The 15,176-nt window shown below is 38.4% G+C and overlaps 1 protein-coding gene across 2 annotated transcripts in view; it reads left to right on the forward strand.

Annotated features, from left to right (window-relative positions):
* The window catches only part of LOC121368903 (F-box-like/WD repeat-containing protein TBL1XR1), a 98,909-nt gene that overhangs the window by 52,354 nt on the left and 31,379 nt on the right, over positions 1-15,176 (forward strand). For both annotated transcript variants that reach the window (XM_041493670.1, XM_041493662.1), the window contains exons 4-5: positions 1,603-1,756; positions 12,616-12,748. In XM_041493670.1, coding sequence (XP_041349604.1) covers positions 1,603-1,756; positions 12,616-12,748 — 287 coding nt within the window. The remainder of the gene's footprint in view (positions 1-1,602; positions 1,757-12,615; positions 12,749-15,176) is intronic.

Here is a 15,176-nt window from a genome sequence, read left to right on the forward strand (position 1 = left end):
AATACTGTGACATGTACTATCCTGTTTGTACAAAAGTGCATATAAAAGATCTCTTGATGGGCTCAGTCTCTCTCTCCTCCCCCCCCCCCCCCCCCCCCCACCGTAGTAATCTGATAAGTAGCCTATAACTGGTACACATACATCAAATACTGTGACATGTACTATCCTGTTTGTACAAAAGTGCATATAAAAGATCCCTTGATGGGCTCAGTCTCTCTCTCTCTCCCCCCCCCCCCCCCCCCCCCCCCCCCACCGTAGTAATCTGATAAGTAGCCTATAACTGGTACACATACATCAAATACTGTGACATGTACTATCCTGTTTGTACAAAAGTGCATATAAAAGATCCCTTGATGGGCTCAGTCTCTCTCTCTCTCCCCCCCCCCCCCCCCCCCCCACCTGTCTGATAAGTAGCCTATAACTGGTACACATACATCAAATACTGTGACATGTACTATCCTGTTTGTACAAAAGTGCATATAAAAGATCCCTTGATGGGCTCAGTAATCTGATAAGTAGCCTATCTGGTACACATACATCAAATACTGTGACATGTACCCCCCACCCCCCCCCCAAAGTGCATATAAAAGATCCCTTGATGGGCTCAGTCCCCCCCCCCCCCCCCCCCCCCTCGTAGCAATCTGTCTGATAAGTAGCCTATAACTGGTACACATACATCAAATACTGTGACATGTACTATCCTGTTTGTACAAAAGTGCATATAAAAGATCTCTTGATGTTTTTTTTGTTGGTAGTAATAGAAGTAGTAGCCTATTTGGTGGCAGTGAGTTTCCTCTGTACTGTGTGGATCAAGTTTCAGTGTAATACTTCTGTTTGACAGCAAGTAACTATCGTTTTAAATATGCTGAGTTGTCATTAAACAAAACGCTGCTTTCATTTCCTGTAGACCAAGTTTCAAACTAACCATGATACAAAGCCTGTAATTAAGAAAATGTACTAGCAAGAAGACAAAACAACAACATACCATTGAAAAACCAGTAATAAACATGTAGTCCGAGTAAAACACGTGCCATGGAGAATTAAACATTTCACCACAATCTCCACGGCATTGCCGATTGTTGTGGACAGTTGAAGGGTTTATAATATTAAGACAGAAAATAGCCATAATTTGAAATGGGCTGAGGTCTGATTAAAGGGACGGATCCTAGTTTTTAAACACTAAAGCATATTTTTTATCTAGACCCTAGTTTCAACCCGTAAAAATGGACACTAAGTTTGGTTAACTTACAAACCTGTAACAAATTTGGATACAACAGAGTGAAACACGAGTCTGTGACGTTGAAATACCCTTAAAAATAGACTAAAACGCCACTCCATACCCGTTACTTCTCAGACGCATGTGCGTTTTTAAAAATATGAAAAATGCATTTTTTGGTATTAGGAATACGTGGATGACCCGAAACACTTGAGATGTATGGAAATGGATAGCCTAAACAATCAGATACAAGTAATGTTTGATTTCAGTGCCCATAAAGGGCTATAATAGTAAATAATATGCTGTAGTGTTTACAAACTAGAGTCTGTCACTTTAAACTAGCATGAATGGCTAACCAGTTAAGATGGCTTCGTTGTTGTTTCCAGGATGGCTCTGAGAGGGTGCTAGAGTCCCTCACTCTTATTGATGCCATCATGCCCGACGTTGTGGAACTGCGGAAGCAGGCGGCTGCCAAGGCCCACCCCAGCATCAAGACGGAGAACGCCAACACGAACGGGGAGGATGCAGCCCACACAGTTCGTAAGTAGACACACGGTTTTTGCAGGGTTCAAAACTTGCCAAAAAATATGGTGGCCCAAAAATAATAATGCATGTTGGTAGATTATGGTACGCGAACCACGTGTAAGATTTTAGTGTGGAATACAAATATTAATAATAATAGTGCCTCATATGTTATAGCTCTAAAGAAGATAATATTATCAAACAGGACAATTGGTGGCATTTGGCGACCTGGCCACAGGCGGTTTCGAACCCTGGTTTTGGCTTTAAACTGGCAGGATATAGATCAGTGACTAGAGTGCTCGCCTGAGCTGCTTGCATTTTACGATCACCTCAGCAGACACATTCTCTGATATTTGTTTTTTCTCCCTTCCCAATGGCTATGGCATGTGCTGTCCTGTCTGTGGAAAAGTGCATATAAAAGATCCCTAAAATACTCCAAAATCCCTTTTTAAAGCTTTTTTAAGTCCATAATTTTCATTAAAATTCACCTGATGCGTTCGGTTTGAAATGTCATTTAGCGGTATTAAATACACGATAAACTACCTCCAGTCTGACGTCAGATGATGTTTATCTCCTAATTTTCGATTATCAAAGTTTGAAACTTTACACTTGTAGATTTATATTGGTCAGCCTGAGCCCAACTGTGGGTCATATTTGCCCTTGAAAACTTGTTTAACCTTGTCAAAATTAGGAGTAAAAGAAAAAAAGTTGATGTTTTGGCGCATATTGCCAAAACTATGTCTTGATGGAAACACCCTGTGTGTTGTGATTTGATACACTACTGTGTTGCTTTGTTCAGCCTATTTACTCTCAACATTCCAAGTCAAGCAGAAAAAACAAATCCAGTATTTTTCTAAAAATACTAGCTAGCAGTCCCTCATTTGTGAAATAGACTTTAACACCGGTGAATGGATTGCATCAGATTGTGGTGTGGTTATTTTAAGTCCCACACATTTCTCTGGGGTCCAGGATGGGTATATAATATTATGGCTTTATTACATTATTAAATTGTTTATTGTTACACAACGTATATATTGTTTAATTATATTCTGGTTAATTATTTACAACTGGTAAAAGATTCATATAACCTCATAATCTTTGATCGAGGCGCTTTTCACCCTTATTCCCTTCAGCCGATGTTTATTATTAAATTGAAAGCTTGGACGGAATACACAGATTTGTTTGGCGGTGTGCCCACACCACAGCACGCCAGTCTATTGAATGTGGTGTATGGCTGGCGGTAGGCAGACCCACTTGCCGCGTAAGTAGGCTAGTCACGTGTGTGTGTGGCTAGATCCAGCGCTGAGTCATACTGCTTGCGAGACTACCGCTCGTTCTCTGGGCCAGGCAGTGCGCGTAATCCTATTGATCACGTGATTTATTGATTACCACCGGCAGTCCCCGGCCGATCTGCACAGCTGAGCCGAGTGCTGAACCAAGTCTTCACACGAGTTCAGTGTAGCAGCTGTTGGCGCGATGTTACATGCCCTATCACTTCCAATCTAGTTTTCACATCATGAAAATAGGTAAATGCGAATGCTGATGTGATACACCGGCTTACGGCTGGCCTTCACCTTAGAGGGGTGAAGGGCACAGTGTATTTATGTTTTGCTGTTGGGTATGGAAGCTATTATTGCCCAGGGGAATGTAATGCTTGGCAGTGGGATGGTAAACATACGCAGACTGGTTGGGAGTGGTCCAAGTTTGAACAGAGGGAGGCGGCTGCACACAGCCATTGTTTGGAGAGGGAGGGGTAGTGGCTTTGCATGTTGGTGCCGGGCTAGGAAAATGGGGAAGCAATAACACAGTAAAGTTTTGCTGTTAAAGAAAAAAAGAAAGGAAAAGAAAAAAATCAGTTTGTTAGAGAAATGAGAAGATTAGAAGCTGCCTGATAGGTGGCAATAATTCTAGGAAAGTGGCTAAAAGCAGAAACCCAATCTTTCCAAAGTTTTCAAAAGATTTTATATTTAATTAAGAAAACCAAATTTTATGTAAAAAAAATTACTTTTAATTTATGATACAATGTAAACACACATGTATTACAGTGAAAGCCCTTTAAATGGGGCAACCACATTAGCAACTAAATAATCCAGTGTAAAGGGGTGTACGGGTTAGATAGGTTCGGTACGGACCAGGGACAGTTAAAAAGGAAAAGAAAAACATCCAGTTTTGAGAATATTGTGGTTACACAGGGTTCAGTTTAGAGGGCTCTCAGTTTATAAATCTAATATACGGTGCAGACACGTAGGTATTTCATAGAAAAAGTGGACCTTCAGTACCAGAAATCTTTTTCTGTAATAAAAAGTGGACCTAATGTGCTACTTTTAAATTAAGTTCGGAAACCGGCGTGCATTTATTCATTAACGATTAATTACCTATGTAGTGTACATGTACATGTTCTGTAATAATCAGGGCTCACCCTGTCCATTGCCGAGTTAGCCATTTGTTCATTAATGATTAATTACCTATGTAGTATACATGTACATGTTCTGTAATAATCAGGGCTCACCCTGTCCTGTGCCGAGTTAGCCATTTGTTCATTAATGATTAATTACCTGTGTAGTGTATGTTTACATGTTCTGTAATAATCAGGGCTCACCCTGTCCAGTGCCGAGTTAGCCATTTGTTCATTAATGATTAATTACCTGTGTAGTGTACGTTTACATGTTCTGTAATAATCAGGGCTCACCCTGTCCAGTGCCGAGTTAGCCATTTGTTCATTAATGATTAATTACCTGTGTAGTGTACGTTTACATGTTCTGTAATAATCAGGGCTCACCCTGTCCAGTGCCGAGTTAGCCATTTGTTCATTAATGATTAATTACCTGTGTAGTGTACGTTTACATGTTCTGTAATAATCAGGGCTCACCCTGTCCAGTGCCGAGTTAGCCATTTGTTCATTAATGATTAATTACCTGTGTAGTGTACGTTTACATGTTCTGTAATAATCGGGGCTCACCCTGTCCAGTGCCGAGTTAGCCATTTGTTCATTAATGATTAATTACCTATGTAGTGTACATGTACATGTTCTGTAATAATCAGGGCTCACCCTGTCCAGTGCTGAGTTAGCCATAAATTTGTTCATTTTCATACAAAGTGGCTAAAGAATTTAATCTTTGGCTAACAAAATGTTCTTTAAATTATCAAATATTAAATAATTTTGATGAAAATACTCTATATCTGAAAATTGGCTTCAACAAAATTTGTTCCAGTGTCAGCCCTGAATAATAATCATATATATGAGTGTTATAAAACAAAGTTAAAAGACGTAAACACTTTAATAGCACCATTTTGAAGGAACTGTCGTCACAAGTGAGACACACCCTGTGACATTTACAATATTACATTGTTTATCGGCTGTTTGTCAAACGCCACTACCTGGAATACATAAATCAATATGCACGTCTATATGAAGGAAGGTGGCCGTATTACATGCACATTTACCAGACAAATATGGGAAATGTGTCATACTAAAACCTAGGATCATGCTTAGAAAGTTCTACAAATATGTACTACATTGTGTATCTGGCAACCATACACAATGGAGTTACACAATATGTAGGTCATATGCAAATGATGTTTACTTCTGTTGGCTTTATTCAAAGGATTGTCATTTCCCTTTAAAGCACCATGGTAGCTCAGTGTACTTGATAACAATGCAGTCTTGGCATTGTATTTCTTTAAATCCTGTTTAAGAGATGATTTAGAGGAAAGTAGATTTTATGTAAATAGCCATTTTATTTTTAGCTGGCAGCTGACAAAATTGCCAGCTAATAGGCTGATAAAAATATTTGCTCGTTTCCTATGATATATTTTGAAAAGTAATAGGGTAGGTGCGGTCTTTATGGTTTGGCTGACACAAGCAGCTGCTTTCGCTTGAGTAGGCTTGCACCAAGTGATATTCGTAGAGGGGATGATTTTCCGCAATCACGGAAAAACGGATGGAATCGCGGAATTTGGTAACTGAAATGGAATTCGCAATTTTTTTTTTAAAATAACCTTCAAAAGGTGTATTTCTGGTTCAAGCACCATGATAAATATTTTTGGTAGTTGTAAGATTCAATATTGATAATATACGCATAGTATTTTTGTATGCGAACTTTCATGGAGTGCACAGTATGCCTAAACACTTTCAGAACTGTTCATTCTCGGAAGTTACGCTTAATTGCCGTAAGCTTGCCACAAAGCAGGTGACTGTTTACCCGTGTCACTTTACACAGTGAAATTTAACTTGAAATATAAAAATAAACATGTACTGATACAATTTTAGAATGTTGATTATATAATAAGATTTCTAGTACATTCAATTTCGATATTTTTCAATAATACTTACTATGATTCGTAAGCATAACCAATTTACACAATGCTTTCGTTGGAAAACGTAATTTCGTAATCTGTACGGAAGCATTTCACATTATAGTCTGTCCCAAAGGGAACGCCTTTTTTCATGCTACGGAATTTACTACAAGTTATTTATTTCTGAACCGACTGTTTTCTAAATTGCACACAAAAATAGCATTTTACTTTTCTTCTCACCGGTTTATTATAGTAGCACATGTAGCATGTGCTACGCTTCAGGGGGTCCCGCGGTGAGGCATTGTGTACACTTTCCCCCGGGTAATTTTCCCCCTCTCCCTGAGGGGTTTGCAAAATATGTATCTTGGTGAATTGGGCCCCACTGTTATTTGTGCTACAGGCCCTGCGGATCCTTAAACCGGCTCTGAATATACAATTCTAGGCATTTTTTTTTTTTTTTTAACATTTATAAAATAATGTGGAAACTTTAAACGATTGACAGGACAGTGCTTAGTTTTGGTTCACTATCACTGCCCTATATCCAGCTTGACCCGACCTCGTTCGAATATGTAATTTGTGCACACGGCGTGCTAGTTAGGTTACAGAGAAACATACATGTGTAATCGAGCGAGTAGGCTACTAGTAATTCTTAATCAGACTGGAACAAATAAAATGTTATCATGTATTTATTTATTTATATATATTTTTTGGCAACTAATGTAAGATAACAAACAATGCATTACCAAAATTCTTGTTCATATTTTCGTGAAAATAGCGGGGTTTGTCAACGGTGTGTTTTGTTTATAAATGAAACTTACCCATAATCCATTAGATGAAATGAAACTGAAAGCCACACAATCAACAATTATTTATTGTTTGAATTTAAGAGAGAATGGATCTCTTTATTATTATTATTAAATACAAACAATAATTAACCGCAATTAAGTTTGTGGCTTTGTTTTAACTGCGGCTTATTTAAAGGTGCAGTTTATACACCAGTGCGTGTAATAGTAGCAAGTAAACATTACGTAACTTCTTTTTTTTTAAAGTTTGTTTCAACAAAAATGTTTACAGGTATTTAAAAAAATAGCAATAGCAAACCAGCTCAGAGCTGGAACAATAAAACAAATGTATATAATTTATAACAATAAAACATGACACTAATTGAACACAATAAACGGAAAAAAAACGGAATTTGCAAAAATGTGAAATGAAATGTGGTAAAATCTGAAACGGAAAATTATCCCCTCTATACTCGCATGAGTGAAAAACTGCTGGCCTTGTCACGTATCGATATACATAGAGGATTCGTCACGAGTATTTTTTAATATGGAAAATATCAACCGAGTCTATGTTAATCGGTATTTGTCGAGGCTCTACCGAGACAAATACCGATTAACTAGACGAGGTTGATATTTTACATATTAAAAAACACAAGTAGCAAATTCTATTTATCCTATAACACTTCTAAAATAACATTATAATTACTTTTTTAGTAAATCACAGTACTAAAGTCGCCACCATCAATAATATGACGTCATCACGATTAGCACAGATTAGTTTAACGTCACACATTTTAAACAAATCTTTGAAAACGTTATGCTCAGGTACACGGGTCTTATTGGCTTGTAAGCAAATGACCCATTCACAGCAACAAATTACCTAGAGACCTTGCAGATTTGCATACCATTATTAACCGGGTTAATAAAGTAAACTATCACATGGGTTTATGACATGGATATCATGGGTAAGTTATAGGATAATTTAAGATAGGTAAATCTAGAAACACATCACATGTTTGTTCAATTCCATTTGGACATTAAAAGCAATTTGTTTTTCATCCATAATTTTAGGAGAGCAGTTTATTGCTAACCATCGACTTTGAAACCATAAGCACTTGTAGCATTTTATTTTGAAACAATATGTTATGTTATTTTGACATTTTATTTCTAGCGGTCTTCATACACATTTATCTCTAGCGGTCTTCATACACATTTATCTCTAGCGGTCTTCATACACATTTATCTCTAGCGGTCTTCATACACATTTTATCTCTAGCGGTCTTCATACACATTTATCTCTAGCGGTCTTCATACACATTTATCTCTAGCGGTCTTCATACACATTTATCTCTAGCGGTCTTCATACACATTTAACTCTAGCGGTCTTCATACACATTTATCTCTAGCGGTCTTCATACACATTTATCTCTAGCGGTCTTCATACACATTTATCTCTAGCGGTCTTCATACACATTTAACTCTAGCGGTCTTCATACACATTTATCTCTAGCGGTCTTCATACACATTTAACTCTAGCGGTCTTCATACACATTTATCTCTAGCGGTCTTCATACACATTTAACTCTAGCGGTCTTCATACACATTTAACTCTAGCGGTCTTCATACACATTTATCTCTAGCGGTCTTCATACACATTTATCTCTAGCGGTCTTCATACACATTTAACTCTAGCGGTCTTCATACACATTTATCTCTAGCGGTCTTCATACACATTTATCTCTAGCGGTCTTCATACACATTTATCTCTAGCGGTCTTCATACACATTTATCTCTAGCGGTCTTCATACACATTTAACTCTAGCGGTCTTCATACACATTTATCTCTAGCGGTCTTCATACACATTTAACTCTAGCGGTCTTCATACACATTTATCTCTAGCGGTCTTCATACACATTTAACTCTAGCGGTCTTCATACACATTTAACTCTAGCGGTCTTCATACACATTTATCTCTAGCGGTCTTCATACACATTTATCTCTAGCGGTCTTCATACACATTTATACTTCTGAAGTTCATCACAATAACACTAAGATGGCTTTCATGATAATTGTTTGTGTATTATTATTAAAAATTTTAATGAGCAGATAAAATGTTTCTTAAAGGAAACATGACACGAGACCATATTATAGCTCATTTTAAAAGCAAAATGATATATAAATAATATACAAATAACTTTATAACAATAAAATACGTGTAGTTAACTTAAAATGAAGAAATTATGCTAATCAGTATCAAAGTACGATTTATGCATATTTATTCGTGAGCGTTCGAAAAAAAAGGGAAGTGACGTCAGAGCCGCTGTACTCTTCCATTGTTGTTAACTGTTTATATATGGAGTAAGGGGCTTACGATCTTTTCAGTCCAACAGTGCCGTACTGCGCAGCCTTTGGGTGTAAAAATAAACAGTTTAAATGATCGGGATTGTCTTTTTATGGTTTTCCAAAGGATTGTATCCGAAGAAAGACGCGTGTATTTTATCGCAAAAGAAAATATTGGACACCAACACCGCAAAGTACTTTGGTGTCAGCCTATTTACAACCCGGAGCCCAAACAGTACTCGGTTGCGAATGCCGAGGTGTACATTGTACATATTTGGCACAAAGATACACCTCAGCATGATTTATTTATATATGTTAAAACAAAAATGTAGACATTTTTATTTAATTATTTTTTTTGAAAAAAAAAAAATTCATGTTAGGGCTGTAGGCCTACATAACAAAATCTGTATTCACCGTCAGAAGAAGGAAACGTCAATAAGTAATTAAATATGGCATATACAAACATGGGATTTGGCATGAGGATACATCTCAGTACGATGTATTTAAATATGTTTTTAATCTTCGGGCGGAATACGTCACAAAAATGTTCCTCATCGCCCGAAGCCCCAAAGCAACACGAAGTTCAATACAAAATAAACCACTACTGTCGGTGTCGAAATAACTATTATTCCACGGGCTGACTTGAGAATCGGAGTGTTGTTTTAGTTAATTGGTCCTTTCTTTCCGTGGCCCGCACATGTGATTCCTGATTGGCAGGTGTATATTGCAGGGTATCGACCAGGTAAGTGATTACCACGGTCTAGACATACGTACAAAATACGTGCCAGTTTTTTTAAGATCACAGGGTATTGTGGCGTAACCTGTCACGACTATAGTACAATGTTAATGGACATTATCAGCCGCCCTGCTTCATTACTGTAAATATGCTTTAAAACCCTTGATTAAGTAGACTTTCCCATCTAAAATTACAAAACTGACCAATTACGTAGTACCAAAGAAAAGAAAATTATTACTTCGGTATCGTGAGTGGTCGTTTTTACTCTTAACGCACCCTACCAATAGGCCTAATAATATGCTACTTTTTTTATGAGAGAAAAATACTATAACCCCATTTCGTTCTATTGATGCAAATAGAAATATATTTAGTTTAAAAGTTGATTATACTCTCAAGTCATTTATGTTGTTTTACAAGTCAGGTTAATGAAAGTGAAGCGCCTTGTCGTAAATTAGAGCGTTTGTTTACACTGTGCATACAGATTTCATTATGTACAGCCCGAACATAAAAAATGCGATATTTTCTAAAAAAAACCAAAAAAAATGTTTGTCCTACATTTATATTTTTAACATATTTAAATACATCATATCGAGGTGTATCTTTATGCTAAATATGAACAGTATACACCTCGGCATTAGCATCCGAGTTTTGGTTTTGTCTCCGGGTTACTTTCGGGCTCTGGGCTGTAAATTGGTCGACCGGTCTGGTCTGGCACCATCGGTTTCTCCACCCTCCGACTCGCTATCCGTTTTTTCTTCAGTATCACTGTTGTAAGTAAATGTGTGTCTTTCTTCATTTACTAACAGCTCATATTGATACGGCAAAACGTTTTGAGAACGAACACTCATTGTTTTGGTAAGCTGTGCAAATCTTAGATTCTTTATGAGTGGTACGGACTAATGCTTTTAAGTGTAAGGCTTCAGATCAAGCGACGCGTCTCTGACGTCACGGACCTCGTGATTGCTCTGCTCATTAAAGATCTGCAATTTCCGCTAAGAGCTCGTATCTGGGGTTTTTTTATGGAGATATTTTAAGTAATTAATTTTTTTAAATTTTTTTTTTTTAGGTGATTCAATTTATAATTAATTGTACATGGTTGGTGCCAAATATGGGTTACGTGAAATGTTTCCTTTAAATCTTAGGGTCAACATGTTAAAATTAGAGTTGCTTGGATAACCAAAAGTTCTCAATAGTTTGTTACGCCTTTTAATGTTGTTAATAAAAGGTATCGGTAAAAGCTGGTTTAGACCCGGTAAAAGCTGGTTTAGACCTGACTATTATAATCATGGTTCACATTTCCTGCTTTAACACATTTAAAAAAAGATAATACTTCAGCATGTTCTAAGTAATATAATCTGGTGACTGACTCATGGTCTACAGACCAGTATTGTATTACATTAGTGGGTGTTGTGTGTGCATGTGTGCGTGCGCGTGTGTGCGTGCCTGCCTGCCTGCCTGCCTGCCTGCCTGCGTGCCTGCCTTCCTGCCTGCCTGCGTGTGTGTGTGTGTGTGTGTGTGTGTGTGACTATCTGTGTGAGTATGTGTGTGTCTGTGTGAATGTGGGGGGGGGGTGCATGTTTAATGACATAACTTGACCCCTATACCATTGTGTGTGGGGGGGGTTGCATGTTTAATGACATAACTTGACCCCTATACCATTGCTTAATGCTCAAATAGGAAGAAAATGTGGCCTACTGTTATTTAAAAAAAAAAAAAACAACAAATACTCCCCCCCCCCCCCCCCCCTAAATAAAACAACAAATAACCCAACAAACAATCCTAATTTATTTTATTTTGACATGTTTTTGAAAACACAATTATTTCTCTCTTTTTTTCTTAAGAAAGAATGTTGCTCCTGGTTAAATTGTGGAAAGAAGTACCTGGTATAAATAAGCCAAATACCCGATGATGAATTGCTGTCAGGTTTTTTCTTTTTTCTTTCTGTTTTCCGTCCATCTGCAACATAAACACTGCAGTGACATAACACTGCCAAGCTGGTGGCAGGCTCTCATAAATATATTTATATCTGCCCTAGATCCAGACACTCATAACATGTTGGTTATGATCACATGACTGTGTTTATTATAGTGTAATTATGATTACATTGGGCAGCTGTCTGGTGGTGTTGACTACATCAAACAGAGCAGATGACGGTGTGACATCTGTTCATGTTGGCCTGTCGGAACTTCTATATATATGATACTCCCACGATGGTGTTTATCTGACATGTAGTTTAAACGATTTAATAACACGGTCTGTTGGTGATAGGGTAGGGAGAGCTAGGGGATTCAGTCACCCCACCCCTTTGTACTCATCTGGTTTTTTAAAACAAATAATAAAACAAAATATATCATATTAGAACTCATGAGTTTAACAGGGCATCATACCTCATTCCTCATGGTTTGCAGACCTTTTATTTATACAAATAATTATTCATATTTATGATACGTGTGTCTCTCCCCCCCCCCCCCCCCCCCCCCCCCCCAGGCTATAGATAACAGCACAGAACGCTGCCAGAAATGACAGGTCAAGTTAACTTTCATTCATTCATTCTTCCTCTGATGACTACAAGTCAGAATGACCAAATGTTTGGCATTCAATAGCCGACGATTGAATGTGCTCTAGTGGTGTCAGTGTGCTCTAGTGGTATTTTTAAACAAACCAAACTTTTCATTGATTGATTGATTGATTCATTGATTCATTGTATTTTGTATTATTTCAGCTAACCACACTGATGGCATGGAGGTAGATGGGAATATTGAAATCCCTACGAGCAAGGCGACAGTTCTACGAGGACATGAGTCAGAAGTTTTTATCTGTGCATGGAATCCAGCCAATGATCTTCTAGCATCAGGGTACACCACTGATAGTCCATATGTGTAAAATACACCAAGTTTAGATAACCATGATATTAGCGCACCATTGTAAAATACACCAAGTATAGATTAAAATACACCAAGTATAGATAACCATGATATTAGTGCACCATTCTGTGAGTGATCAGTTAGTCCATGGCTAGCACCACTTTGTGTTTATGACCAGTTATTCAACGCACACGCACACACGCACGTTCACACACGCACGTACACACACATATCAATGAGTAATTGAATTTTTATGCAACTCTCATAAATCTTTGAGTAATTCAGTTATTCAGCACACACATCCCTAATCAAGAAAGAAAGAAATGTTCTATTTAACAACGCACTCAACACATTTTATTTACGGTTATATGGCATCAGACATATGGTTAAGGACCACACAGGTTTTGAGAGGAAACCCGCTGTCGCCACTTCATGGGCTTCTCTTTCCGATTAGCAGCAAGGAATCTTTTATTTGCGAATCCCCCATTATCCCTGATCAAGTCTCTTATTCAGCACACATACCGGCCTCGGTGGCGTCGTGGCAGGCCATCGGTCTACAGGCTGGTAGGTACTGGGTTCAGATCCCAGTCGAGGCATGGAATTTTTAATCCAGATACTGACTCCAAACCCTGAGTGAGTGCTCCACAAGGCTCAATGGTAAACCACTTGCACTGACCAGTGATCCATAACTGGTTAAAAAAAAGGCCATGGTTTGTGCTATCCTGCCTATGGGAAGTGCAAATAAAAGATCCCTTGCTGCCTGTCGTAGCCTATGTGGCGACAGCCGGTTTTCTCTAAAAAAATCTCTGTGGTCCTTAACCATATGTCTGACGCCATATAACCGTAAATAAAATGTGTTGAGTGCGTCGTTAAATAAAACACTTCTTTCTTTTTTTATTCAGCACACACATCCCTGATCTATTCAGTTATTCAGCACACATATCCCTGATCAATTCAGTTATTCAGTACACACATCCCTGATCTATTCGGTTATTGAGCATACGCATCCCTGATCTATTCAGTACAGACATCCCTGATCTATTCGTTTATTCAGCACATACATCCCTCATCTATTCAGTTATTCAGTACACACAGCCTTGATCAATTCAGTTATTCAGCACACACATCCCTGATCTATTCAGTTATTCAGCACACACATCCCTGATCATTTCAGTTATTCAGTATACACATCCCAGATCAATTCAGTTATTCAGCACACACATCCCTGATCAATTCAGTTATTCAGCACACACATCCCTGACCAATTCAGTTATTCAGCACATGCATCCCTGATTAGTTCAGTTATTCAGCACACACATCCCTGATCTATTCAGTTATTCAGCACACATCCCTGATCTGTTCAGTTATTCAGCACACACATCCCTGATCAGTTCAGTTATTCAGCACACACATCCCTGATCTGTTCACACCGGCCTCGGTGGCGTCGTGGCAGGCCATCGGTCTACAGGCTGGTAGGTACTGGGTTCGGATCCCAGTCGAGGCATGGGATTTTTAATCCAGATACCGACTCCAAACCCCGAGTGAGTGCTCCGCAAGGCTCAATGGGTAGGTGTAAACCACTTGCACCGACCAGTGATCCATAACTGGTTCAACAAAGGCCATGGTTTGTGCTATCCTGCCTGTGGGAAGCGCAAATAAAAGATCCCTTGCTGCCTGTCGTAAAAAGAGTAGCCTATGTGGCGACAGCGGGTTTCCTCTAAAAACAGTGTCAGAATGACCATATGTTTGACGTCCAATAGCCAATGATAAGATAAAAAATCAATGTGCTCTAGCGGCGTCGTTAAATAAAACAAACTTTACTTTTACTTTGATCTGTTCAGTAATTCAGCACACACATCCCTGATCTATTCAGTTATTCAGCACACATCCCTGATCTATTCAGTAATTCAGCACACACATCCCTGATCTATTCAGTTATTCAGCACACACACATCCCTGATCTATTCAGTAATTCAGCAAACACATCCCTGATCTATTCGGTTATTCAGCACACACACACACACACATCCCTGATCTATTCAGTTATTCAGCACACATATACCTGATCTATTCATTTATTCAGGACACATCCCTGATCTATTGTTATTCAGCACACACATCCCTGATCAGTTCAGTAATTCAGCACACATCCTTGATCAGTTCAGTTATTCGGCACACACATCCCTTATCTATTCAGTTATTCAGCACACACATCCCTGATCAATTCAGTTATTCAGCACATGCATCCCTGATTAGTTCAGTTATTCAGCACACACGTCTCTGATCTATTCAGTTATTCAGCACACACATCCCTGATCTATTCAGTAATTCAGCACACACATCCCTGATCTATTCAGTTATTCAGCACACACATCCCTGATCTATTCAGTAATTCAGCACACACATCCCTGATATATTC

Source organism: Gigantopelta aegis, chromosome 1 (assembly GCF_016097555.1).
Source record: "Gigantopelta aegis isolate Gae_Host chromosome 1, Gae_host_genome, whole genome shotgun sequence".
Lineage (NCBI taxonomy): Eukaryota > Metazoa > Mollusca > Gastropoda > Neomphalida > Peltospiridae > Gigantopelta > Gigantopelta aegis.